This window comes from Cinclus cinclus, chromosome Z (genome assembly GCF_963662255.1).
Source record: "Cinclus cinclus chromosome Z, bCinCin1.1, whole genome shotgun sequence".
In the NCBI taxonomy this organism is placed as follows: domain Eukaryota; kingdom Metazoa; phylum Chordata; class Aves; order Passeriformes; family Cinclidae; genus Cinclus; species Cinclus cinclus.
In genome coordinates, this window is record NC_085084.1 from 10204374 (window position 1) to 10230054 (window position 25681).

At 37.6% G+C, this 25681-nt stretch overlaps 1 protein-coding gene across 7 annotated transcripts in view; it reads right to left on the reverse strand.

Annotated features, from left to right (window-relative positions):
- MEF2C (myocyte enhancer factor 2C) overlaps window positions 1–25098 on the reverse strand; it is a 36030-nt gene extending 10932 nt beyond the window's left edge. For 4 of the 7 annotated variants that reach the window (XM_062512660.1, XM_062512658.1, XM_062512659.1 and 1 more), the window contains exons 1-3: window positions 24958–25098; window positions 13398–13584; window positions 12178–12225 (exon numbers count right to left, since the gene is read on the reverse strand). In XM_062512660.1, the coding sequence (XP_062368644.1) occupies window positions 12178–12225; window positions 13398–13584; window positions 24958–24981 (259 nt within the window). In that variant the 5' untranslated portion in view covers window positions 24982–25098. Of the gene's footprint in view, window positions 1–12177; window positions 12226–13397; window positions 13585–19516; window positions 19544–24755; window positions 24894–24957 lie in introns of those variants that run through there. The other 3 variants (XM_062512655.1, XM_062512654.1, XM_062512656.1) reach the window with 2 other exon arrangements.
- Between the last annotated feature and the right edge of the window lie 583 nt (window positions 25099–25681).

Here is a 25681-nt window from a genome sequence, read left to right on the forward strand (position 1 = left end):
TTTGCCTTACAAGAACCAGGAAAGGCAGATAATTTAAGTAATAAAAACTGTCAAAGCTATTTAATATTTTCTTGACAGCTGCAGAAGATTTGTGCCTTTCCTGACTCAGCCCTTTGCAGGTCATGATTTTGTTTTGCTTTTAAACAAAGGATGAGTATAGGAAGGTTATAATTTCCACAAAAGGTGAAGACCAGAAGGAGTCATAAGTTCTTTGGGCTCTTTTTCACTACACTTCTTGGACCTGGTTCTGTAAACACTAAAGCCAATGGGAGCAAGATTATAACCTTATTTGGAAAACACCACCATGCCTTTCACTAGCACCTCTGTTCTGCAGGCCCCAGGAGCAATTCTGACAAACAAATTCTTCCTTTATCTTTTTTAGAAAGGGGTGTTCTCTCACCACACTGCATTGACAACTATGTGTCTGTAAGCTTACTGACCTACTGTTCCACTATTTTGTTCACCTAATTTCACTTCTTACCCACATAAAATCTAGGGAAAAAGCTTACTATTTCATGTAATGTTGAAATTCTGTCTACAGAGTGGCGAGCCAGGTACAGAGACTGCCCAGTCATAGAGAGGACATATCATGAAAACTAGTATGGAAAGAGAAAACCTGCATGGATAAATAGCAAAGTAACAAACCCTAGGGAGGACTTTTCTGGGCTCAGCTTTTGTTCATGAGTTGCAACACACAGCCTGAAATTTGTGTGAGAAGGTAAACTAGACAGTGTGGCAGAGTCCTCTGGCCCAGAAACCCTGGATCTTCAAATTTCCTTTGTAGTCCCAAAATCAGTGAAGACCACAGTATCTCAGCCCTTCCCCCCTCAAACCCCAACATGAAACTGGGTTGTATCCAAAGTGAAATTGAGTTTATAGCCCTAAAGAACATTAAATGGATTATGGAACTAAATTTGATAATGCCTATGAGATGTGCATAAAAATGACAGTACATGACAGAGATTTGCTCCTCTGGTTAGGATAATGAAGTGTGTCCAAGCATGACTAAGATTTTCAAGCTTTTAATCCTCAAGTGCATCGGCTACTTGTATTTATCAAATCAGGAAATCCATGGAAATAGAATCTGTCAAAGGCTATTAAATATAAAAACATCACTTCTGGCTTTGGAAGACCCTGAACTGTGAACATTAGGATTATGGCACAGGAAAACGATCCAAAAGTGCTTGAATTCTGCATTTGTCAGGTGCCTTTAGTAACTGGTTTTGCTTGTCTTGTTTTTTCTCATGATTTTTATTATCACAATCTCCAAGCCTTTGCAATATAATGAAAATTTAAGAACATTCAAATCACTTCTAATATTCTCTGTTACAATGTCTTTGGAATTCTTGTACTAAAATATTTTTTCATAGTAAATCTTGCTTATTTCCTTAATAACATCATACAGTTAGGAAAACAAAATGAGTTACTGAAGTATATTTTTAGACTGACCAAGCAAACTCGGCAGAGTGCTGTCAAAAATTTGCTATTTTCTACCAGTAGTTTTTTTCTCAAAATGAGCAATTGTTCTCAACACAGAGCTGCTACCTATTCTGCTCTAATAATACTATATATAACTACAGGCAGTGAAATTAGTAGGGGTATTCCAAATATATAACAGTATTTTCTACCAGAAACCACACTGCATTTTAAAAAAGTTAATCTTCTACAGAATACTGAAAATCGACTCATGAAGTGATCAACAGAACAAATTGAAGCAAAAGTATGGTGTCAGTTTCATACAGGAGGTATTTCACCAGCAGGATGTAAACTGCCTATGAAATCTATCGTATGGCAAGGATTTGCTCAGAGAGTGGCAATGGAGCTGTTTGAAGCAGAAGTGAGTTTTTTTTCAGTTCTACAATATAGGACCTAAGATATATATAGCAAAAAAGGAACATGCTGTACGCTATATGCTTGTTTCTAGTTATGATTTTTGGAGAATAAATCACCTTACAAGAAAGAATTTCCATTTCCTATATAAGATTTACTTAATATTATATACTATTAAATGTTAGGGGAATGAGTGCTTCTGTATAAAACTTTATTATTCAGAAACATTCATCTGACCTTTACTGATGTAAAATTGTTTGAGCTGTGATTACATTTATATTTTAAAAACATCAAATTCTTTTTAAGAATCACTACAATCTTTTATTTGCTAACAGATTTCTGCTGTTCATGGCATATTATGCCTGCTGCTAGCATTTTGGAGCCATATAATAACAGTTCCTCTTTCTAGTGACCAAAGTGTTACTCTTTTGGTATAATGAGGATTCAGGAATGTAAGACTGTGGACCTTAAACCAATAGTAGAGAAACCCATCATTTGGAAATCAGTGATGAATGCATGCATGTGGCTCAAAGTTAAGAAGAGTCTGCTTGTAAACCAGGTCTTTAAACTGTATAAATTTTTAACTCAAGATGGCTGTGGCCTGCTCTGAGGCAGCTGTCCCACCTGCAGACAAATTGACCAAAGAGATTGGACTCATTTACATTCAGAGGCAAAAACAAATGTATAAGACTTCTAAAGTACAAATGAAATCTTCTTTCACGCTATACTTTAAAATTACACTCTGGACAATTATCAATTTAGATGTTACCAAATGCAGAACATCTCATTCTGCTATCCACCTGAAAGCACAAAAATTATATGTTGTATATGAATGGATTTCCTGATTATAGATCAAAAGGAAATGAAAACCAAGATGGATTTTAAAGCAAGTTGGCTTTACATTTTTATTTGGTTAAAAGCCATATTTTTTATGGACTGGAACATTTTAAAATATAACAAATATATTCTGCAAGGCATAATGAAAATAATGAAAATAAAAACAGTGGGTATACAAATTTTAAAGGGCACATGTCAGAATTTTAAAATTTACAGCATTTTTAATTCAACAAGTTTTTCATAAAAAATATTTTTCCTTATACTGTTTGTTATACTGACTTATAAGAGTAAAAATATTTTATGCAGAAAAGAACTTGTTTCTAGACAAGCTGGTGGAGCAGCACATGTCATGAAATGCAGTGCCAGACTTTGTATTTGGACTAATGGTAGAACATAAAGACAAGTGCTTTTTGAGCACAGAGCACTCCTCTTAGGCATACTCTCACATTTTTCATTTATGCACAGGTGCCATTGACTGTAGAGCAAATTCCATCCAAGTACAGACTGCATGATTAATCCCTGTAATATCACTTTTCAAAAAATGTGGAGAAGTTGTTTTTGCGCACCAATAGTTATTTAATCAAGAATAATTATTTTTAAAATCAATTTAATAATGAAAAACTACAATTTTAGCTGCTCATCAAATTCATGTAATACCATCTTAAATATCTTAATATTAAATTTTAAGATTTTAAGGATACCAGAAGGGCGTAAGCTTAACCAGGACAGAACAGAGAGCAAAGTTTACTTCTCTCCTTTCATCGCCTATTAGTAACACCCATACCTTTAGAGGAGTTTAGTGTTGGTGTTACAGGGGTTGCAAAGTGGCTGTTTTTATTAATATTCTGAGTCAGGACAATAAATCTATATTGAGTATTTCAGCCAGGAAATTTTCCACATGTTAAGGTAACACGAATAGGAAAAGAGTGACCTTTTTTTCCTTAGCTATCAACATTCTTGAACATAATTTTAATAATTCAAAGTCTTTAAGTCTTGTAAAATTAGAAAATTTTAGGATTTTGATTTCTTGAACTTTTGAAACTTCATGTTCCTGTTTATTCTATTTCCCCCCCTTGTTGTGATTTCAAAGGTGTGAAGATACACTGAATGAAAAATCCTCTATGGTAGTCTGAAGAAAAAAAGAGGAAGAGTGAAGAACAAGACACACGATTTGTGTGTCCTTTATTTGATCTCTCATTGGTTTATTCTAGTGCTTTTCACTGACCATATGGGTTGACAATTTGCAAGGTCCTTAGGAACTTGGGATTAATTTTAAGACAAAACGAACTTGTGAAATCTTGATGAAGGTTTAATATGTATTAATGCTTATTTCAAGTTTCCAATAAGTGTATGCGTGTACTTGTGAAAACTTTAATATTTCCTCCAAGGGGCATTTGTACATTGGATTTCATGGAGGATTTCTGCATCTTATTATTGGTTATATTAAATGCATATCTCATATATATGACATTTTGATTGACCATCAAAACCTCTCAAAAAGAATTGTAAATGCAGAATTAATATGTACAAACACAAGAGCAAACTATTCCACAAATTATCTGCACTTCAAAATATATGTGTATGTATGAAAGAATCAATAGAAATTTTGCTAATTTGCACCCAGTTTTTCACTGTTCGCTCAGTTTACTTTCCTATTTTCTGGAGGAATGGTAGTTGTTCTTAATAGTAATTAAAAGGTAATGAAAATTTTCTTTTCTCTGTTACATCTTGTCTTTTTAATTTTTTTGGCATACACACTGAAACAAGCTATGGTTTATTACCTGAAATAAAAAGATACCAACCACAAAAAATTAATAGGAAGCTGTACTGTTGTTCACCTAAAGATAACTGAAAAAAGAGGTAACTTAAAATTCTTACTCATGTGTCATGTTTCTCGCATTCCACAGTGCACAACTGTTACTAACTGCAAATGGGAGAAGAAAACCAATCTGCTGCTACCTTCACCCAGAAAAAAAAGAAATCTTCACTTTAAAATAGCTGCCTATGCCCACAACACTCAACCAATAGACCTTCTTTACTGAATTGTGGGGAGCAAACTCATGCAGATGTGGCAAAAAAAAAACCCCAATGACTTTGTGTGGAAGAATTCTTCAATATCCTGTGAAAGCATCAGCCACTTTTTGGGGGTGGGGGGGCTGAAATAGGATGGCAGTTCAGAGAACACAGAGACTTTTGAAAGAATGGGAGGAGCATGAGATGAAAACTGTCTCAACAGCTCTTCGTTAGTTTTAAAACTAACCACTTGGAAATAATATAAATAAATGGTAGGGATTTCTGCATCAACAGAACTCTAAGCCATCCCTTCTTAACTCAGCCATTCTTGCTATGCAGGTTCTATAAGTGTCAATGGGAACTTGCTCTTTAAGTCTAAATAGAAGAAAAGAGCTCTGATGGAGCTCCAGTTGTCCTGCAGGTAGGATGAAAGACCATGAGTTTGCACCTCATCACACCTCATGCAAACAATTAACTGCCAAGTCAAGCGCATGGCAAGCTAACCTGATCACCAGCACTGTGGTTATGTTTTATTGCTATAATAAGAGCCGTATTTAAATGTTTCTATATTAGTACTTCCCATAAATACTCCCACTTTAGAAGTTCGCACCTTAATAAAATAAATGTAAAGGTGTCACCTAACTGTTCGAATTAGCCTGTGATTAGCCACACAACTGTGGAAAACCCTTCAAAACAATTCTCACTGCAATTAGTCTTCCCAAGTGGCAGGCAGCTATTTCAGGCCATGGACTCCCTCCTTGCCACCCTTAGAAATAAGGGCACATATCATAGACAATGAGGGTCTTTGTTAAGTTAGACACTCAGGGAAGTGGAAATATGTTTTCTTATTCAAAGGTGATCATCCTTATTCCTCTTATTTTTATTTTCTCTTAATTTTTTTTAACTGAGCAGAAAAGAAAGAAACAGAGCAATAGATGATCCAAGTCAAAGTCCTTTTAGTGTTTTTTTAGTGTTGCACTACAATTACTACTGCCAGTGTGCTTATAATGTAATGTCTGATAGTAGCATCTTATTATCTGCTTTCAAAATTATTTAATGGCATCTCATTTCAGAAATCTCGGATCACACAGCTTTCATACAGAAACACTATCTTTATGATATCTTTACTTCTGATTGTATTGATTAATTTATTACCATTTCCACTATTTTGTTCTAACACCTTTATCAATAGTTATGCTCTTTTCAGAACCCAGAATGTACATTTCACATTTTCTTGTTCTGATTGAAGCTTCAGCTGATCAAAACAGCGACTAAGTTGAAACTATTGAGAAAAATCACTTAATTATACAGTTGTCTTCAGTTTTGTGCTTTATAAATAGTACACGTATGTAGTTTAAGAATGTGGGCACTACACTATGAGCAACAGAAATGTACTTTTTGCATCACAGAATGGTTTGGGTTGGAAAAAAACCTTAAAGACACCCAGATCCAAACCCCCTGCTAAGAGCAGCGGCCCCTTTCTCTAGAAATTACTCAGAACTTCAAGGTGGCATTGAGCATGTCCAGGGATGGGGGGGTACCCACAGCCTTTCTGGGCAGGCCGTGCCAGACCATACAATCCTCAGTCAATAATTCCTTCTGAATACCTAATCTAAATCTGCCCGGTTTCAGTTTGAAGCCATGACCCCTTTGCCAATCACCTGCTTCTAACAAATTATTTGTTGATGACAAATTATTTCCTTTTTGGGCAGTTTGAAATCAATTATAATTTTGAGGAAACTGCTTTTCAATGAAAAATATTTCAGGACAAGTGTAATTCCAATTATAAACAGGATTCCTTATTTGAAAAGATAACTAACCCATCCCTGTTTCCTTTGACTTCTGTTACTGGGAGACTATTGCAACTGTTCACACAGGAAAAATCACCTTGTAAGAGATTTGGAAGACAAATGGAACTGTTGGATTCAATATCTTAATTTGTGAATCATGTTAAAAATTAAAGGACAGGGCCATGCTAACATAATACTGTTAGAAACCACCATGTGGGGCTGCAGTCACAGCTTCAGGATATTAAAAACATTTCTTTTTTTTCTTTCTCACATCAAAGTCATTGCTGTAGTTCAGACCCAAGAGGCATCAGCTATCCTTTTCATGACTCAGGACAGGCATGAAATCCAGACATTTTCTAATTTTCAATGCCTTCTTCTATTTTATGAATTAGAAGAAGAATATGCATTGCAATGTGTAACAGAAGACAGTGTTGTGTCTTAGTAAGCAAGACTGAAGACAGAAAAAACAGTGAAATCCCTATCTAATTTAAAGAAAGCATAAAATTCCCCCAGACTTCACTAGGAAAGGGATTTTATCTAAAGAACCCAAATTAGTCTCAAAGAACGTTTGAGAGTTCTCATAATAAAAGAAGTCAATCATGCCTATCTTTAAGATCTCATTTACAAAGAAACAGTTTGTATGACTCACTTAATTGTTCATTACATGTGAACTTAGGGCTCTTTCCTTTTCAAACCTTTCAAGCTTTTTTTTTATAAACACAAAGATTGAGACATTGCTATCAGAGAGATGAAGAGACAGAGAATAACTGAATAAATTACAAAGTCAACACTTACCCAACTGGTGAAAACATAATAAAGGCCAAATTTTTACAGATTTTCACTGATTTCTAATGAGAATGGGCTTGATGGGTCTCTTCATTGGTAAGAGATCACATGAGTTTGCTGGACAGACACATCCAACTTTAGCATATGACTCTCATTGCAAGATTTTTTTTAATATGAACAGCAGCATCTAGCCTTTCAGACTTATTCTGAAAGTTTAATTGATGTGAGCTGCATGTGTTATTTGTTACATGGAATTAGAGTTGAAAAGGCCTGTGTTGACTGCCTACATAGGTATGAAATTCAGTAGATAGACTATTTCCATCATACTATGTATTAGACCTGTCAAACAAGTTTTAGTGTTCTGCCTGCTTTGACAAAATTGCCTACCTCTAGGTACTTTCCTTAAAACAATGAACAAAAAAAGTGTGAATCCATCCATCCATCCATCCATCCATCCATCCATCCATCCACCCATCCATCATCCATCCATCCATCCATCCATCCATCCATCCATCCATCCATCCATCCATCCCTCCATCCATCCATCCATCCATCCATGTAGATATATATTCTTCTTACATGGAGAAAACCTTGGAAGAGGAGCACTTAAAGGCATAATACAAGTAGAAGAGGAAAACCAGAGTGGTTACATTTTTCATCTCTTATCCCCCTCCATAGTTTTAAGTAATTCAATTTATGAATTCTTATTGTTTGGATTTGGCACTGTTGCATCACAAACTCTGTTATGAATGACTGTGTGTCCTTTCTTTTATATGGTGACATTCCTTGGACTAGAATTATTGTTAAATTCTGTACCAAATTTTGCCCAGTTTTTGGATCAGAAGTCTGTGAGTTATTGCACTCATCAAGTCACAAGGACAGACAACAACTTACCATGCTCTCCCTGGCAAACACAGTTACTGTTTCACTAACGGGTTGACCATAAACTGGTTTGAGAAATGTTTCCCCAAGCTCATTTGTTTATTTAACATATTCCACATTTGTAGTCTAAGAAATACCTTCTGTTGACTATACCAAGCATGATTTCAGGGTAGAGTGAAGAATATTTATGTAACATTTTAATTTTTTAAAAAAATAAAATTAGTTCATTTATTTATATTTATAATTCCAAAAGTCTTTAAGACAGATGTCTTTGAAATCCTTCCTTATTTTTGGTACTTCTGGTCAGCTTAACTGGGTAGATTGCGCTTCTTTTTACTACTTTTGAAGATATACCATCCAGGTTGCCACTATCCTGAGGGAATATAAATTAAAAATTGTACCATTACACATATTACCATGTGGCTAGAAATACTGGTAGACTATATAATAAATTAAACCATAGTCAGTACACCACCCAGAAAAGGAAAAAGAGAACGAAAGCACTAGAAAATTATGATACTGGCATGCACTTCTGTACCTCAGCCTTCAGAAGATGAGAAGGTAATTGTTGGTCTGCAGCTAATTTCCAGAAGGAAATGACTTGCTGCTGATTTATAGGTAAATACAGGATATGGTTATTTAAAAAAATGGGATAAATTTTTCAAAATGCAATGCTGATCTATTCAGTTTCTAGTGTTTTTAACAACAGGTTTAAAGGTAGTTTGAAGATGTTAGATTGAAAGACAGCAGGTGCTTAGTTGCTCTGACAGCTTTTGCAGAGCCCCAAGAAGTTTTGAATAATTTTCTCCTTTACTTTAATATTAATGTCAAGATGGGGGCAGTGCAGAAGTTGAATAGAGAAACAAACAAATTACAGAAATAAATAGTTGAAGCAAGTCTATATTTTATTATACCCATCGCAAATTTAAAACTTGAGATGGAAATTTTCCTTTGATTTTATTTTTTATAGTTGTTTTAGGTCTATAGAAATCCTGTTGATTTAAATGGGCTCATTCCATTCAAAGGAAAACTTTCTTACAAAATACAAAATGTCTTTCTCTGAAAGCCATTCAAAAGGAAAAATAAAACTCAGTCTAAAAGTAGAACTCACTTCGAAAATTAAAAGTTCAAAGTACAGATGCAAAGAAAGACATCTCTCAATACTGTTCTATTTTAAAACTTCAAAAATATTTTATAAATTTTAGTTTTCTATCAAACTTTCAACATAAACAATAAACCACTGAATAAAAATTGAGTGCAAATAATTGACATTACTAAAACTATGCAGACATAATTTATTTCTGTTCAAGTTACCTTTAAGAGGTTTTGTTAAAGACTACAGTCTGTTAAAATTAAAAGAATTTCACATAGTCTATCATGTAAACAGGTAAACAACCTTAGTTTACCTTAAAAATATCATACATGGTAATTAGCTCTGTAAGATAATAAAGAAGTAGTCAGCTTTCTAAATTCTATTTATGTCTTGGATTGAGTCCCAAGGGAAATTGTGGACGATTCCATGGTTATTACTTGAAATAATCCAAACCAATGAAACAACATACATAAAACACCACCTCAAATACTCTTTCCCTCCTTTTGATATGGCAGTAATAATGCAATTTATTTTGATGCAATTTATTGAAGAAGTGTAGAAACTGGGGCCTGGTGCTAGTCACAAAAAACAGTTTCATTTTATAGTGGCAGAAATAAAACTGTTTAGACTCTTCTTCTTGGAGTACATTATTTTGAATATATTCTATTTTTTGACATTGTGGATAAAGGCAAATTCAGAAGGTTCTAATTTGGCCAGAAATGTGAACCCAAACATGATTGTGCTACCAGCTTCTCAGATGCCAAACAGAAGAAAACACAGAGGTTTCTGTTTCTTGTGAAAAATGATGAACAAAGAGAACTTTTGATGTTTATTCTTCTGCACCCTAAAGAAAGATGCTGTCCAAAATAGCGCCATTGTGGAATGATGCAACTAAGATAGAGGATTCAACCTTATAGTGACCTTTCCATTTTCCTTCAGCCCTTTGTCTAATTCTTCCTACTGTTCTGCTTTGAAGAGATTTAGGAAACACTTCTTTAATGATCTTTAAAGGTTTTATTGTCCAATAAAGAACAAATACTATTTCTGTAATTAAATATTTATGATGCATTCTTAGCAATATTCCTCATATATCTGCCCCTCAAATCAATTGCTAACTCCAAAGATACATTGCTCGAGAGCTTAAAGCAAATCCTTAATTTTTGATGAAGGATAATCAAACCACTGTTTTCCTATGCTTATGTACGTTTTTAATATATTTCCCAATCCCCCCTCATATTTAGAAAGAATATAGATTTTCAGCTGGTGTAATAATATACAGATTTTTTTAAGTGCAAGGACTATTATGAGAAACACACACGCAGATGAATTTTAATTTTAGCATGCCCGTATTTTAAATGAAAACACTGCCCTCTTTATTATTTGCTTTTCAGCATCTCTATAAAGGCGCGGGAGACCAGTAATGGGGTGATGCTATTTCTAAATGCGCCAGGAGAGGGAGCCCCTTAATAGGATGATCAATTCCTATTCCCGCTCCTCTGCTGCTGCTCTTGAAGTTCTGCTCAAGTTCAAAAGTAAGATGAAATGCAAAATGAATCTTTCTTTAGCTCTGTTTCACAGGTTAGGAGAAGACAATGAACAAAATTATAATTTTCTCTCATGCTTTCTTTTTTCTTTTCTCTATCTTTTTTCTTTCTTTTTTTTTTTTTTTTGAGAACAAAGGAGATTGATAGTGAAGTTTCGATGGTCTGCCTTCCCTACTGCAAAATTAATACAAAACGACTCCTGAAAGCTTTAGTATGTGTTTAAAATGCCTTTTTGGAAAAGTGCTGAACAGCTCTAATTGTACTATGAATGCATCACGCAAATATCTGTGATTTATCTATGTGCAAAGATAAAAAGGGGAGTGGAGGTCCCTAATTCAGGCTGAGAATAGACAAGGGAGAAAAAAACCCAAACTATTATATCCAAAATTTCTTAATAGGTAATTTTAAAAGACAATCTTGGGATTGCCATATATGAGCCCTGATTTATAGTCTACAAAATGGATCTTGCAACTATTTTTCCATACAGTTCTCCCTGAGAGTAGTTACTCCAGCAAAATATCATGTTTTACCACTCAGTTGTTTTCTGTCAATATATGTGTTTACTTCTCAAACTGCAAAAGCAGTTTTGCCATTGTGTTTCGTTATCCATATTTGTCATAATGCAACATTGCTGATATTGGTAACAAATCACTGAGTTTACTGAGCAAAGGGGACTACTCTGACAACATTGCTTTGGTAACACAGACCTCAGCAAGTACAGTTCTCATTAGTTCTAAGGACTAAATGGCTTATCTTTTTCTCTGCCTAGGTATTTTGAAAATCCTTTACCTGTTGTGTATCAAAGCAGTTGAGCAAGTACATATAACAAAGCTTAAGTTAATTACTGAGTATTTAAGTAAATGCTAACAGATTTTGCTGACTAGCAATGACCTTAGAACAGAGGTTTGAAATACAATTTACACACAGTACATTGAAGTACAATGAGCAACTCACTATTGAAATCTTTATTCAAGCTTAAATTCATAAAATGAAACCCCAGTTTTACTCAAGTGAATGGCAAGCCTTCCCAGGATGCAAAAAGGATCAGAGTTTCTGACACTTATTCCACTAGGAGATTTTCTTGAACAAGGAAAAGCAATGTACTTTAAAGTTTTTTTATGGAAAGGCTAATGTGAAGGAAGCCTGACATTTGGTTCTCTGGAAATTGTTGAGGTGCAAGATTTTTGATGCTGCTGGAAAAGAAGCCTCTTTCTACTAAGAGAAACACAAATATCAGAGATACACCCTCCACAATATCCCTCCACAACCAGGTGAGGGAATCAAAAACATGCTAATCAACTTTTGCAATCCCCCCTCTAGAAGGGAGCTATTTTAGAGTTCAGCTTTTGAAGTAAGTCCTTTATTCATTTGGAAAGATAAATATAAATTCTCTTCTCTTTACCTGCACTGGTGCCTGCACCAGTTGTGAGGTCCCCACCCATCAGGCCACCTAGGGGATTGAAATGAAATATTGTAAACAAGCACAATAAATTACAACACTCAAACATTGAAATATTTTCTTTACCTTCAATCAGCAAGCCTGCTGTAGTACCCACTATTTTTTTCCTCTGACTTCAATAGGCAGTTGAATCAGACCATAAATATAAAATCATGATGTTTAATGTTACCTGTATGAGGTGCCTTTCAAGGACAAACAAAATATGGAGTACCCATAATTTCCTTATTTTAGTTTCATACTTCCACAGCATGTGAAAAATTATGTTTGAAAGTTATATATAGTAGACCTTCATTTGAAAACTATCTTTAGCTGAAAGTTAGTCAGAAAAGCAAAGGACTGGGAGGAAGAGGCTGAAGATTCCTGGAGAAGAATATGACTCAGAATATATTTATATATACATATATATATATATATACACACATATACACACACACACACATATATATATATATATATATATACATAGTTTATAATTTCCTCAGCCTTTCATAGACATTCACAGCAAGGATTTTTAAAACTTCTCTTTGCACATTGAGACCTCAAGTGATCCTTTGAACTGGTATAGTTAAGGATCTTGATGTTGCTGGAGCCAGACAGATTGAAACAACCTAATGCCCACTTATCCTATTCAGAGATGAGCTCTCACCATCACCATAACAAACCACAATCCCTTGCTATGTAAGGCACTAAAGTACAGAGCTCAACTAACATTAACCCATCAAAGGACTTGTGAATGAATCAATAAAATACATTCTGCATTTTGACTGTAGGCTGATTATTTAAGTAATGAGTGTTCTAATATACTTGCTTCAAATTGTTTGCCTTGGCTACATTTTTTCCTCTGCTTTATGTTATAGTGAGTATTTGTATGAATTAAGTAGATAAGTTGCCATTTTATGAAAGAGCATGCTGTCAGCCCTTCTGTCCTTCATTGACTTCACTGATTTCCTTCAACCTTAGTCAGTTAGAAAAACAGTTTTGGTTTTGGTCTTCTGTTTGTTTGTTTTGTGCGTATTTTGATTTTTCAGCACAGCAATTTTGGAAAAACTCTTATGACTGTTAAAAATAGAGTTCTTATTTCTTCGAGTACAGTTTAAGTGACACAAGGCATGCAAGAAGCTGACAGTAGAGCATTTAAAGGGATGGGGTAGAACAGAGCCTACCTGCGTTACCTGCACTCGGAGGCCGATGTGTCACACCAGGAGACATGCTATTCCTTTGCAAAGAAGGATGAGCCAGTGGTAAAAGGTTGGGGTTTCCCAGTGAGCTGACTGGGTTACTGTATACCAAACTATTGTGGTTGGACACTGGGATAGAAACTGGCATCTCAAAGTTTGGTGGTGGAACAGCCTGTACAAGCAAAAAGGAAGATCAATATGAGAATAGCACAAAAGTGAAACAGCCTTCAAGTACAGTTACTCTATATTTAGTTCAAGTATTCTGTACTTGGTTGTTAAAATATCTGTGCTTTCCCCTAAGACTCAAGACAAGAGTTTCAAAAGAATTAACAAGGCTTTTAAATATGATTTTTAAAATAATGTTTCTATCTTCCTTTAATGAAGTTTGCACATTTATTTTGTAAGAACTGGAAAGACTTTTTCTTTCCTTTTTTTCCTACTTTTTTATTGTTTAAAAAAACCCACTGTCTAATGCAGCATAATTTTATATTTCTTTCATTCTGTGAAGTCATAATTGTTTACTTGTCATACCTTAATCTAGTATCATAGATTACTGCAAGATCAAGATTACATGACAAAGGTGACTTCATGGTGCAGAAAAAAAATTGGAAGGGACAGAATACAAAAGAATATTTTAATTTAAACTTGTGTTGCTTTAGCAACAGAATTATTCCAAGTTTCATAAAAGACATCAACTCAGTTAATCACTCTTTTTCTGAGTTTCTAACTTAGCTTGGAAAGGTTTTAAAAAATAAAGTTCTCCTCAGGGACAGCTAACAAATACAAGAAATTTAGATACACACTAGTCTTTGTGGTTGGTTTTTGAGGGGGCAGGGGTGTTATTTAGCGATGCCTTTTCAAATCCTGTTTTCATACCTAAAGGCAAGAACTTCTCCTGAGCCACTTCCCTTTGCAAGAATGCTTAACAAACCCCTAATCCAAACCCCAAATAATATACTACACTGACAGAAATTGTAAGGAGATGCGTCTCTTGTTATGTTCTTAGGAATCTCAGTTTCCTTGGTTGGTGAATTTGTTGGTTGGGGTTTCTTGGGTAGCAGTTGCTTGAATTTTCATAAAAGTTATGACTCCATTAGAAATCCATATTTAAATTACTTGTTTTTAAAAGTTTTAGTTTCTTGCCTTTTTGATCAGGAAAACCTTTTCAGAATTTCCTGACAGCAATTTTGGTATTCAATATGTGAATACAGACCAAGTACCCCTTAATTTGCAATTTAGAAATCTTATAAGCTTCAAGAGATTAAACACATTAAAAAAACTCTGTAAGGTTGACTAGTAACATATTCTGAGGGAGGAAATCAAAGTTTTAAATTTTATTGTTGGCAGATGACAGTATTGGTATGTCTTCAAGGACCTAGGAGGAATACATGGAGAGCTGGACATATCAATTGCTTGTCAGGCAACTGAGGCACTCTGACCTTGTGCCACCCATGTGTTCTCTCTAGCTGAAGCTGTTGGCTATGCCCTACGTATTACAGCACTATCCATCAAATTAGTTATCCCTTAAGGCTTTTTTTTTTTCTTGGTCCTCTCTAGGGACAGAGAAAATTTTACTCTAAATATAGAGGAATTATTTTGCCTAACCACTGAAACACAGAGCAAGATTTTCAAGGTATGATGTTAAGGATACTTTACACAAATGCCTTTGAACTATACTGAAGTGTTAATTTAGCTCTGATACCCTCTCTGTAGCCTGTGGTCTCCTTTTTACAAGAGATGGCCACAGCAAAAGTAGTTGAATAGATGGAGTTGATGGCATTGCTCCCCAGCCTGGGGGCACATGGGAATTTGCTTCCTTTTGCTAAGAAGCTGAACTGTACTCCAAGGGCTATATTTCTCATAGAGCTGATTGATTTAAATAGAGGTAGGAAAGGAAGGTGAGGTGTTTAGAGAATCCACATGTTCTACATATAATCAACAGATGTAAGAATCTACATTTAATCTGCACCCTTATGACTCAGGTCTAAGTTCCTTGGAAATAGGGTCACATTGCATAATCTGAAACATTTTATCAGCTTGAAGGTATGTTTTGAAGCAAGTAATTCTTTTTAGTGGCCACCGAAAGACCCAAAATGTTCCTAAATGCCATGTTAGTCAGAAGCACATGACTGTGGAGCTCAAAGCTGGTGTTTGAACACTCCATGTTTCAGTGGCAATTACAGCCTGATAAATGAATAAATGGACATTAACAAGCCAACATGGAGTTTCTGGTTATTGCAACATCCAGGACTGTGATGAAGTCCTCTCCACCTGGTGGCTTTGAGCCCTTGGTCCTGCCTGCTTGAGTGCCAGTCCATGTTGCATTGACTGTCACCCACGGGGGAACACTTTGCATAAGGCTTTCTCACCCTGTGTCACAAGATCTTTGAAGTCTGCCCTCTGAATCTGGGTAGAGACTATTATTGCCTCTATTTTCTTAATATCTTTTCCTAATCTAAATCTCTGTTATCTAAACTAAAACACCAGTACAAATGCAAAACTGAATGTCTTCTCAGAATTCTAAAAGCTTATTTACTTTAACCACTATGCTCTCCCTTTTTTTATTTATTTTTTAATTTATTTTTTATTTTTTATTTATTTTTTGTACAGCACAAAAGAGCTCCAATCTTGGTTGCTCTTCGGGCTGCCAGTCACCCTAGTCATGTGAAACTGTTATTTAGCTTTCATTTCTTCATTTTAAAATATATTTTTAAATGATTTGTTTAATTTCTGTACTAACAGTCTAGTTTTTTTGTCATTTTACCTACTATCTGGATCTACCTACATCTATTTGCAGAGCGCTTCATAGTCAATGTTATCAGGGCAAAGTCAGTTTACTCTCTGCTTTTCAGCACAACATACTGTATCTGAAATACAGTAGTTTTTCTTGTTCTCCACAGTCAAAAGTTAGAGAAAGAAGTTTGGCTGGATAAACATCAATCTTAAAACACTACATCTTTAGCTACAGTTTTCTTTGTTTGTCTAACTTTATTAAAGTGTTACATATTCCTAACCAAGAACTGCAACATCCTGCACATTCCCTCATTCCTGGTGGTAAGCCAGGGTCATATTGATTCCATTCCATCCTGATGAACTATTGCAGGTTGGTTCTTTCCCTTTTTCCTCTGTGGAATTTTCCCCATTGTCATGCTAAGATACCTGTTGACTGGGCCCTGGTGGCAAGAGAGAGGAGAGAGAGAGAGAAGGGAAACCCCTCGATATCCAAACATCCAGAAGAGCAGACAGAAGGCTCTGGCTTGGCCCCATTTCCCCCACGGAGTTTGGACGAGAAGGACGATCGCTGCCTCAGCCCCATCACCACCATCCCAGCGCCAGGAGCCATCCTCACTGCTGTCAGACCCTGCCCTGCTGCCTTCTCACTTTAACCTGCCACCATCCAGCACTCTGCTGAGCACTAGGACCCACACCGTGAGCGGAGAGCTCTCTCTCCATCTCTCTCTCTTTCCCCTGGGACAGCTCTGCCATCACCCCCAGCCCTCCTGCAGCTCTGCGGGACCCGCCCGCCCCCAGCACCGGGAACTGCAGCTCAGGGAAAAGGTGCCTGCAGCCAGAAAGGGACTGGGACTGAGTTACTGTTCTGTTTGTGGGTAATTTCATAGCTGTTGTTGTTCTTGTTTGTCTTGTTAGATATACTAGCAAAGAACTGTTATTGCTATCCCCATATCTTTGCCTGAGAGCTCCCTTAATTTCAAAATCATAATAATCTGTAGGAAGGAAGGATCACATTTTTCAGTTCAAAGGGAGGCTTCTGCTTTCGTTAACAAACATCTGTCTTTCAAACCAGGACATCTCCTTTCAGACAACATCCAGATCATTAAAAAAATCTTAAAGATCTGGAGTAAACTAAGTATGTATACCAACATACTCAGGAGTAAATTTTCACTGACCCTTAAGACAGGTCTTCATCCTTCCATTATGTTTTTAATTGAAACCATTATATCAGTCATGTGCTTCAAAATCAGAAGTTCTATAGGTGAACTTAGCCCAGCTATCATAGAGCCAAGGACAGCAGACCAATTAGCATATTTGCTTGTTTGCTTAGCCAATTACTGTGTTGAAGAAATAAGGCTTTGTGGATGCTTAAGCTGTGGAGACCAGTATCATCATGCATGGGTGCTGATACATTGTGGGGGTTGTGGTCGAGACACTTGGGTACATCAACAGGCAACAGGTGGGAGATTGTGGTGTTTTTTGTGTCGGGGAGCCTGGAGAAATAAGACTCATCGACAGGCACTTGAGGAAAACACAGGATTACCCTTCCACCAAGCGTTTCTCTTATATGAGAGCCCTGAGCAAAAAGCTCTGGCATATGCCCGTTGGGAGCTTCAACGCTCAGTAGAGAGGGCTAGAGCAATACATAACTCTCACATAGTACAGAAGCAGTGTGACGTGTATTACAGAATCCCTCGACAGTGGGTAGTCCACCCCCAAGAGTGGGAAGCACTCTGTAACAGATATCAGCGGTTGAGAGTTAAAAAGCAAGCACAAAAGAATAGAAAGAAAGATCAGCAATGAGGAAAAGCGAGTTAAAGCTAGTGTTAACTACTGTAACATCATTTTACCTATGTGCTTCTGCTGCTATTTGGGTCCCTCCGCAGCCAAAAGAGAACGTATGGGTGATGTTAGCTAACAAGACAGGGCAAGAAGCTATATGCCTGGCACTGTCGTCACCGGAAAATCCCTTTTCAACGTGCCTGGTAGGAGTGCCACTGAATTCATGGCCAAGCCCAAAAGGAGTATCCTCCTGTAATGCCAGCAGTCCTAGTAACAACGTGGACAGCTGGGACACAATTATATCCCATTTTCCACAAGTTCCATTAGAACCTCAAGAACTTGAAATATTAGGCTCAATTAAAGTAGATGCATGTGTCCAATTTAATTGGACAAGTGTGTATCGTGCAGGCCCTGGTAAGCAGGGTGCTAATCTCTTATTTCCTATGGTTGTTAATGCTACCCAGCCGGTATACCACAACGTCTCTAGGTGGTGCAATTATACAACTAACAAATTGTCGCTGTCCTCTAACTCGCCAGTTAGTTTGCCTCCAGGAGTATTCCTTATATGCGGAGATTGTGCCTGGGCAGGAATCCCCTCCAAATTAGTAGGAGGACCCTGTACACTTGGGCGACTAACATTGCTTACACCAAATATGTCCATGATTTTACAACGACATAAAAGATATTTTAGAAGCAAAAGGATGGCGCATGCTTTCACATCCGAATGTGATGATAAAGCCACCTTCTGGTCCCGTGGAAAGATTTTTGGGGCATCATTAGTCCCAAATATAGGTACCGCGCAAGCCTTAACCACCTTAAGAAAACTAGGATGCTGGCTTGCAAAACAAACTAATGCCACATTGATTGCACTGTCACAATTGTTAACAGACGTTAATTCAGTGAGACACGCTACCTTACAGAATCGAGCTGCCATCGACTTTTTGTTATTAGCCCAAGGCCACGGGTGTGAAGACTTTGAAGGTATGTGTTGCATGAATTTATCAGACCACTCTGTTTCCATACACGCACAATTGCAGCAATTACATACACTAACCACACACTTACAACAAAACTCTGGGTTTGGGCTTGAAGACTGGATAAAAAGTCTTAGTTTAAGTCCCTGGCTGTTGTCCGTATTGCAACATTTGATTACAATTGCAATTGTAATTTTTAGTGTGCTTATTATAGTGCCATGCCTTTTTAAATGCTTGCAAAGCGCAATAATGCGAGCTATAAATCAAAAAGGGAATACATCCCTATTAGCACAAAAAGAAAACGGGGGAAGTGTGGAGAGCATAACAGAAGAATGGCTGCGTTGCAAAGGCCACGATACAATCAGGCTAGTCAAAGTGTAGCTGTGGCCTACGTGACTGCCTGCAGGGACACAGTATCCTTGAGCACAGATATTATACAAAAACAAGGTTGTTGAAAGCAGAAGGAGTGCAGAAAAGTATCTAAAATAGAGGAACTAGCAACTGCAAGGTTTACTGCGAAGGTCATATGCGTCATGAACTATAGAACCAATGAAGAGCTATAAGTTAGCAATATGTATGAGCTAATTATTGCATGTATAAAAGTAATTATCTAGCACATAATAAACGAGGCTTGTTGATCATGATAGCATGGGACTCGTCTCCCGTGTTTTCCGCCGACACTTTCCTAGGTGCCATAGGCTTTTGGAGAATGCAGATTCCTGAGTACAGCCAGATCGTGAGCCCTCTCTACCTGGTCACCCGGAAGAACGAATTCCACTGGGGCCCTGAGCAGCAGCAAGCCTTTGCCAGATCAAGCAGGAGATCGCTCATGCTGTAGCCCTCAGCCCAGTCAGGACGGGACCAGAGGTGAAGAATGTGCTCTACTCTGCAGCCGGGAACAAGGGCTTGTCCTGGAGCCTTTGGCAGAAGGTACCTGGTGAGACCCGAGGCCGACCTCTGGGATTCTGGAGCCAAAGTTACAGAGGGTCTGAAGCCAACTACACCCCAACAGAGAAGGAGATCTTGGCTGCTTATGAAGGAGTTCAAGCTGCCTCAGAGGTGATTGGCACAGAAGCACAGCTCCTCCTGGCACCCCGACTACCAGTGCTGGGGTGGATGTTTAAAGGGAAGGTCCCCTCTACCCACCACGCCACCGATGCCACATGGAGCAAGTGGATTGCCCTCATCACACAGCGCGCCCGTATCGGAAACCCAAATCGCCCTGGGATTTTGGAAATAATTACAAACTGGCCAGAAGGTGAAAATTTTGGTCTTGCTGATGAAGAGGAGCAAGAACAAGTGACCCGGGCTGATGAAGCCCCACCATACAACCAACTGCCAGCAGATGAAACTCACTACTCTCTTTTCACTGACGGTTCCTGTCGCATCGTGGGGATGAACCGGAAGTGGAAAGCAGCCGTATGGAGCCCCACACGACAGGTTGCACAAGCTACCGAAGGAGAAGGTGGATCAAGTCAACTTGCTGAACTCAAAGCCGTTCAGCTGGCCCTGGACATTGCTGAAAGAGAGAAGTGGCCAAAGCTTTACCTTTACACTGATTCATGGATGGTAGCCAATGCTCTGTGGGGCTGGCTGGAAAGATGGAAAAAAGCTAACTGGCAATGTAGGGGAAAACCAATCTGGGCTGCTGATGAGTGGAAAGACATTGCCAGTCGGGTAGAGAAGCAACCCGTAAAGGTCCGTCATGTAGATGCCCATGTCCCCAAGAGTCGGGCTAATGAGGAGCACCAACACAATGAGCAAGTAGATCAGGCTGCAAGGATAGAGGTGGTTCTTTCCCTTTTCCCTCTGTGGAATTTTCCCCATTGTCATGCTAAGATACCTGTTGACTGGGCCCTGGTGGCAAGGGGGAGGGGAGATAAGAGGGAAACCCCTCAATATCCAAACATCCAGAAGAGCAGACGGAAGGCTCTGGCTCTCCCCATTTCCCCCGTGGAGTTCGGACGAGAAGGATGATTGCCGCCTCCTGCCTCTCTGCTCCATCCCAGCGCCAGGAGCCATCCTCACTGCTGTGGGACCCTGCCCTGCTGCCTTCTCACTGTAACCTGCCACCATCCAGCACTCTGCTGAGCACCAGGACCCACACCGTGAGCGGAGGGCTCTCTCCATCTCTCTCTCTCTCCCCCCCTGGGACAGCGCTGCCATCACCCCCAGCCCTCCTGCAGCTCTGCGGGACCTGCCCGCCCCCAGCACCGGGAACTGCAGCTCAGGGAAAAGGTGCCTGCAGCCAGAAAGGGACTGGGACTGAGTTACTGTTCTGTTTGTGGCTAATTTCATAGCTTGTTTTATTTATTATTTTTTTTGTCTTGTTAGACATACCAGTAAAGAACTGTTATTGCTATCCCCATATCTTTGCCTGAGAGCTCCCTTTAATCCAAAATTATAACAATTTGGCGGCAGGGGGGATCACATTTTTTCAGTTCATAGGGAGGCTTCTGCTTTTCTTAGCAAACACCTGTCTTTCAAACTAGGACATGGGTTTAAAAGCTTCTGATGCACTTGTGTAGTATCCATATTAGTAGGAACTAGGGAGGAACTGAGGCCATCTGAGGCCACAAAGCAGCTCAGGTCCATACCACTAAGCTTTCTCAATGTCAAAAAAATCATGACTCTATATGACTGACAACTGGGAGTTGCTCCTGGCCTGGACTAATGACAAAAGAAAATTAAGAAATTGTCTGGGAGAATGTTATTTGTCATCAAAAGTTGTCAAAAGCTTGCCAGGGACTGTTCAAAGAATTCACCTCAGAGGTAAGCACACTTCACACTTCTTCAGTGTGTTTTTTGCTTTTTTGCTAATTCTAATATAGGCAAAACCTTATTTTCATGTATATAAAGTTTGCCACATTTTGCCTTTTTTCACCCTCCCTTTGTCTTTTCTCCTTTGGACACTACTGAAAAAGAGGGCAGAGGGCTCACCAGAGACAATGCTGCCATTGTACAGCACACAGTGTTAGATGCTCACTCCACAAGCTGTGATATGTGATGCCAAACGAAGTGTTGAACACTCAACCCCCTTGGAACTTAGTAGACCAAACAGTCTGTGTTAAATATTGGTTTCATCCCTCCCATGTTCAATCAGGCCTTCATTTATTTAGAGACAGAGATACTTATATCTTTCTTCTAGTGGGCTATTTCTGTCTCCTCGGCTTTCATCACTCTTACGAAATTTACAAATAAATGTCTAATTATTATCAGATGGTTTAGAACAATATGAAGACTTATCCCCAGAGAATTATCTGAGGAAACATTATTTGGCTAAGTTACTAGGAGCAAAACACAATGTTGTTTTCATTTGGCAGCAACTTTCTTAATGTTATAAAACCATGCAGAGGCAATGCATTGTTTTATATATTCTGTAAGTAGTGATTTAAAGACTTGACTTGGTGACTTTATGGTTAATTTTGCTTTCTTCTCCCCTCTTTTCTTGGCTACCTTTGATGATCACAAGTAAATGAATATATTTTTCCTAACTTAGTTATTCTGATTTGTCCATTTAAGGATACTACTGTATACAATATAGAATATTTATATACAAAACCAGATAGTTACAAATTTCCATTATATACTAGTTGTGAACTCTATCTTGCCCATTACATCTTGGCTTATGCCAAGAGAAGGTGCTGCTGTTGGATTAGCAGAGAATATCTACTGTTTCTTCCTATTGTGATAAGCAGCTTGATAGAGGGGACAGACCCTGAGCTCTGCATGTGATGTATTCAGAGAATGGCTATTTGGTCTTATACGAAAAATGCTAACATTTTGTGGTTCTGTATCTCTGAAGTGTCACTGAAGTAACTGTGCAAAAAGATAAATACACTGCAGATCATAACATCCCAAAAGTTAGGAAGTTATACCCTAAATAACCAAATAATTGCTGAAATAGGACTATATTTGACGTCAAAAGTTCATGTTTAATGAAAGCAATCAGAGGGAAATTCTATTAAATTTGGAGAAAAAAAATGTCATGCACCATGCTCAGATTAACTTTCTGGTTTCCAAATCTTATACATTTCCTGAGTGTACCACAAAGACAATTTTCCCAAATGCTTATGGAGGTAAAGAAAGAGATAGAACTCACTACTACAAGAATGAAGTTTTTTCCCCAAGGTTATTTTTTTAATGTCTTAAGATTTCAGATTATTAAAACATGACCTGTTTTGTGAGGAAAGAAAAAAAAAAAAGATAGATGAGATAAACAGAGGTTTTGAAGGATCATCCCAAATACATTTTTAAGGGAAAAAGTGGATTGGTGAAAATTCTGTCAGTTTGATTTGAAAAAGCCAGAAGTCATCTTTGAAAGAGAAACAGTATGAAAAAATAACAATGGTGAGATTTTCATGTGAAAAAGGATTAAGTATTCTGGGTTTTAATAGTCTCCCTAAATTCTGCAGTCATCATTCGTAAAGCTGTGTTGCATCTGGAGAAACCAAATTCATGGTGACAGCTTTAAAGCTTTTTTGTTCTGAGAAAAATGGCTTTTCAAAAGGAGCAAATAAAAAGGGAGGTAAAAAATTTGATATATCTGTATTCTTCCCTGATATTCTACATACACATTGGACACCCTTAGTCAGTCATTTTAAATATTACTTTATCAAATTTGGTGCCTTTCTGGTCCCTGGGAAAGTACTATCTAGTCTCCTTATATTTTTCCAAAATATTTTTGGCCTGATGTAAGAACTTCTTCAAATTTTAATTACCTTGAGTGATAAATCCTTCAACTGAGAATTAATGGAAAGAACACTTAGAGGGCTTGAGACAGAATCTAAGCCTTCTTAAGAAGTGTCCTCATCTTAGGTGTCAGATTTTGTGTGCACAATTGACTAACACTACAGAAGACACTGCACATTCTGGGTATCCAGACAATGTTTTTGGTAGATAACCATGCCACCTTTGTGTGGAGATGACCAATGAACAAATAATCTCTTGTCTTTTAGAAGTAAGCAGTTACCTATGCAAATTCAAATGCTTCTTTGGAGTTGAATAAATACTTGGTTTCTTACTTTGTTTTCCACAGACACTTGGAAAACCAACCAAATATAGCCTGCAAACCTCCATATTCTTTTTGTTGTCTTTATAAATGTAATATCAAACATAATGACAAAGTATTGATCCTTTGTATATCTTGTGCAAATCAAATAGCACATGCAGAGTTATTTCTCTTAGATATCTGGCTAGGCATATGACTTATTGTTAGAAATTTTGACTTGGTTAAAACAAAATTGATCTCACATTAAAGCATTAAAGTAATGCTGATGATGCCAAAGCAGATTCTCTGATAAAGCTGTAAAGTCACCCCACACACAAACATGTGTAAATCCTGTCATTAGGCTCTCATGCAGTCTGTTTCTCTTCAGCGAGCAAGTAGCTGTAACCCTTCAGTGCTGTAACTGAGTTTAGCAGACACAATGGAGAATTGAAGCACTAAACATGCTAATTACAATATATAAAGGAATTTCAGTTCCACATCATGTTTTCTATATTGCCACAGAAAGTATTCTGTGGATTTGTTAGCCTCTCCACAAAGAAAGATTTTCACTGTTATTTTTTAAGTGTAATTTGGGCAAGTGGCATGGTAAAACACTTCTGTAAATCAAGTGAATATAGTTCATATATTTCACTTCCTTCTGTAGGTTTCACTCATAATAGGCTTTTTCTGTGTGTCAGACTTAGAAACTTGAAAGAAAAATACACCGTGAATTTTTCTGACCACAGTGGCTATTAAAGCCTCTTTCTAGCTGAATTTGTTTCCTTAAGAAGCCAGAACTGAAAGGGTTATGGTTTGTTACTGCAGCAGTTATCAGCAGACAGCCATCTAACCTTTGGTACTTACAGGTATTTTATGGCTCTTGATCATATTATCAAATTCTTCATTAATTTTTTTGTATTTTTCTTCAGTGCGTGGGGTGAGAGCATAAGAGGAGTCAGGATCAGGGCTTTCACAACCTTTGTTTTCTTTCTTGTGCAATGCCTGCCAGGTTCAGAGAAATATCAGAAAGTAAAAAAAAAAACGAAAAGAAGCTCAGAGTACTTACACATAATCTCTGCCTGCTGATCATAAGATCAATATCTTCATTAAGTTTTCTGTACTTGTCCTCAGACTCAGGGCTGTGACCTACTGAATCGTCTGCATCAGGGTCTGGACTGTCACAGCCATTAAGTCCTTTCTTTCTCAATGTCTGAAATACATAATTTGGAAAGTTCAGTCCTTGGCATGGGTTATAAGAAAGCCTCAGCAGTGTTAAAGAAACACAAACTGCTCATCATAGAAAAGTTCTACATTATGCTCTAAGGAAAGAAAGTGACTAGTGATCCACCACACTGATGCTGTAGGTTTTCAATTATGAGCACCAAGGGAGGACCATACAAGACCTCTTTCTTCTGGAGCTGGAACCAATCAATAAAGAATGAATCTGGCAACTAACAAAGTGCCTATGCTAGTATCTCCCCTGCCTCGTGATTCCCATCTCCCATAGCATTAGGGGTTTAAGCTAAAAACAGAATACAATATGTTTTCACATAAACTGAACTTAACATATTCATCTATACTGTTTACAGCGGCATACACCAATGTTCTTCTTTTCTTTTAAGGAAAATGCAGGAGGAGTAAGGACTGACCCAGGAATCCAGGAGGAACAGGACTGAACTTGCAATACATTTAGGAGTCCATTTCTTCACAGAGGAAGAATAATTACCCAAATTGAAATCAAGGAATTACTTTAGCAATGCTGTTCCTGTGTTTTTGACAGGACAAGAGGG